The 2,631-nt window shown below is 29.8% G+C and overlaps 1 protein-coding gene across 1 annotated transcript in view; it reads right to left on the bottom strand.

Annotated features, from left to right (window-relative positions):
* twisted (Protein O-mannosyl-transferase 2) overlaps window positions 1-2,631 on the bottom strand; it is a 112,293-nt gene that overhangs the window by 49,742 nt on the left and 59,920 nt on the right. Inside the window, exons 7-8 of the mRNA XM_067047523.1 lie at window positions 2,292-2,440; window positions 347-500 (exon numbers count right to left, since the gene is read on the bottom strand). Coding sequence (XP_066903624.1) covers window positions 347-500; window positions 2,292-2,440 — 303 coding nt within the window. The remainder of the gene's footprint in view (window positions 1-346; window positions 501-2,291; window positions 2,441-2,631) is intronic.

The following is a 2,631-nucleotide window of genomic DNA, read 5'->3' as shown; positions in this document are numbered from 1 at the left end:
ATATAATCTAACCTACAATTAAAATACATAAAATTGTTATTTATGTCCAAAAAGTGAAATATTACACGTACGTACTTGCACTCAACTGGTCGTGGTAGAGAGAGAGAGAGGAAGATCACTTCTCAATACACAGTTTTTCAACTTAACTTAACTCACAGAAAAACCAAGAATACACTAGACTTTACATCAATGTCCATCAATTAAAACATCCAATGAGGAACATATGATTTTTCTCCCCCTCTCTGCCTGATACCTCCTGCGCATGCGCTGCCTTCACCAGTTCTTTTGTCTCGTCTATTACACTATAATTATAACTTTATTAAAATAAACAGGTGAAAATACTTACTCTTTAATTTTACTGATGTGTAACCTCTTTTTCTGGTAATAGACGACAATGTGAACACAAAAATAAATAAAAATAAAAACAATAAATTTCCCCACCAAATAATTGGATTACCAAGAAGATAAATCCGATAATTGCTTCCAGAAAAGAACTGTCCCTGAAACATAAATTAATAATGTAATTATTAGGGTGAGGATTTTCATGTAATTAAAAATGCCAATGATATACATTTATATTTATTGATTTAAAATATGTAAGGGATGTGGGAAATATGTAAATGCAATAAAATTATGTAATCATGTAACACATTTCCAGTAATTTTCCAAAAATGGGTAATTAACATATGAGCCTATTATTGATGAATTGTTTAGTGTTTTTACCAGGCTTGTGAATTACTATAAGTTTGGTTTTCTAGCACATATCAGGACAATATCCAGTATATAGACAACTATTAAATTTGAATAAATGAAAACAACTTTTCTTAGGAACTTTTTTATAGCTATAACTGTGATTAACATGACTAGGACTTTTCTTTACATTAAGCCTCCTAATCAGTTCTTGAATTAATTTTGGGGTTATGAATTTAAGTGGTAGCCAATTTAAATACTCATCATTGGCTATATGTGGACCTCCTTCACGCTCTGTATTGGAGAACGTTTTCTTAAAGTAATCTGCAAACGCTTCAGCTTTTTTCTGAGTCACTGGTGATGAATCCATTGTTCTCTACTGGAAATTTCCTTGAGTTAGTCTTAAAGATAATACATGGCCTTCTGTAGAAATTGGTCCTTGGGTCTAAATCTGTTATATAACTTTGTAATTTAAAATAAACCCGATTCTTTTTTAACTATGCGTTTGAGGTGGTTTGATTCCTTTTTATAAAAAGGTATTTACTTAGCATCCACTGTCCAAGCATAATTTTTTTTTTCTTTAATTGCAGATTAATTTAATTTTGGGCAATTGCTAGAAAAAGTTTTTCACCTTAACTGGAAAAGATCGTACAGTTCCTTCATGTAAACTATTTAAGATATATTTGTTAAATTTCTCTATATTTGCTTCAATTTCTTATATATATGTAAATACAGACAAAAGTTTTACATAATTTCATAGTAGAACATATTGATAAAACAATAAAATAATTGAAAAATAGTAACATTTAAATAAGATTAAAGATAGCCTTTGTAAGAAAGTACTGTTTCTACACTAATGGTTATGCAAGGATGTGTTTTGGTAAGAAATCTTGTTAAAGTGCCAGGTTTTTTGCCCCAATTAAAGGGTGCCCACTTTTTAGAATGATACCCCAAGAGGGCCTCCAGACCCAGATCATCACCAGTTGTTAAGTCAGGAGATAAGGAGAACAGAGCCTTACCTACTGAACCACCACACACTTTTTTGTATTTCATTACAGTTACTGAATTAAGGACAATTCAGTGAGTTAGAGTGGAACAATTTTATAGGGACATGAATTGCGATTGTGAGAAAAGCAGCAGTTCTATTTATTCAGATCTCTTTCAGTTCTCTTTAATAGCTGTGTGTTTTTTTTCTTTCATTAATTTACTTTCTATTATTTGAAACTTATAAATTAAAAAAAAACAACATATAAAGCAGTTTATTGCTGTTTTTATTTATAAGGTTTATGATAGTGGAGAGGTTTTTCCAAGAATAACTTTAATATGTAGATTCCATACTAAAATTTAAATAAAGCTTACTTTATGCTCAATGATCATCATAACCATCTAACAAAGTGAGAGGAAAATAAAATGGGCTAAAATGACTACGAGAAGGAACCCTAAATAATAAACTAACCACGTGTAGTCAAGAGATTTTGACAAATCTTAAGTAAAGGGATTGCAAATTTAAATAAAACTTATTTTATGCACAAACACTGTTGTAATAGCAACCTAATAATAGAGAACTAGGTAATGGTTATGATATAAACTAATTATAATACCCTATAATTTATTGGCCATTGCCATGGTCTTGAAGTCACTTCCCCTTCCTTTGGTTTCAAGCCTGCATTCCCTTGTAACATGACTGCATGTGATTCCAAAAATCTTTCTATGAAGCCAGATGCATAAACCTCAAAGCTAACATTAGGCACTAAAAATAATAATAAAGTATGTAAAACAAATATAAAAATTAAAAAGAACTAATTTCATTGAATCAAATGACCAATAGAATAATGTTAAAGAGACTATTTTAATAAAAAAAAAAACAATGCAGCACAATTTTTTAATAATTAACATTTGATTATATATATATATAAGTTACGGTCTGAGTCAGCTGTTATT

The sequence above is a fragment of the Halyomorpha halys genome, unplaced genomic scaffold (genome assembly GCF_000696795.3).
Source record: "Halyomorpha halys isolate HHAL.00 unplaced genomic scaffold, Hhal_1.1 Scaffold429.1, whole genome shotgun sequence".
Taxonomy (NCBI): domain Eukaryota; kingdom Metazoa; phylum Arthropoda; class Insecta; order Hemiptera; family Pentatomidae; genus Halyomorpha; species Halyomorpha halys.
This window is presented reverse-complemented; position numbering and strand designations above follow the sequence as displayed.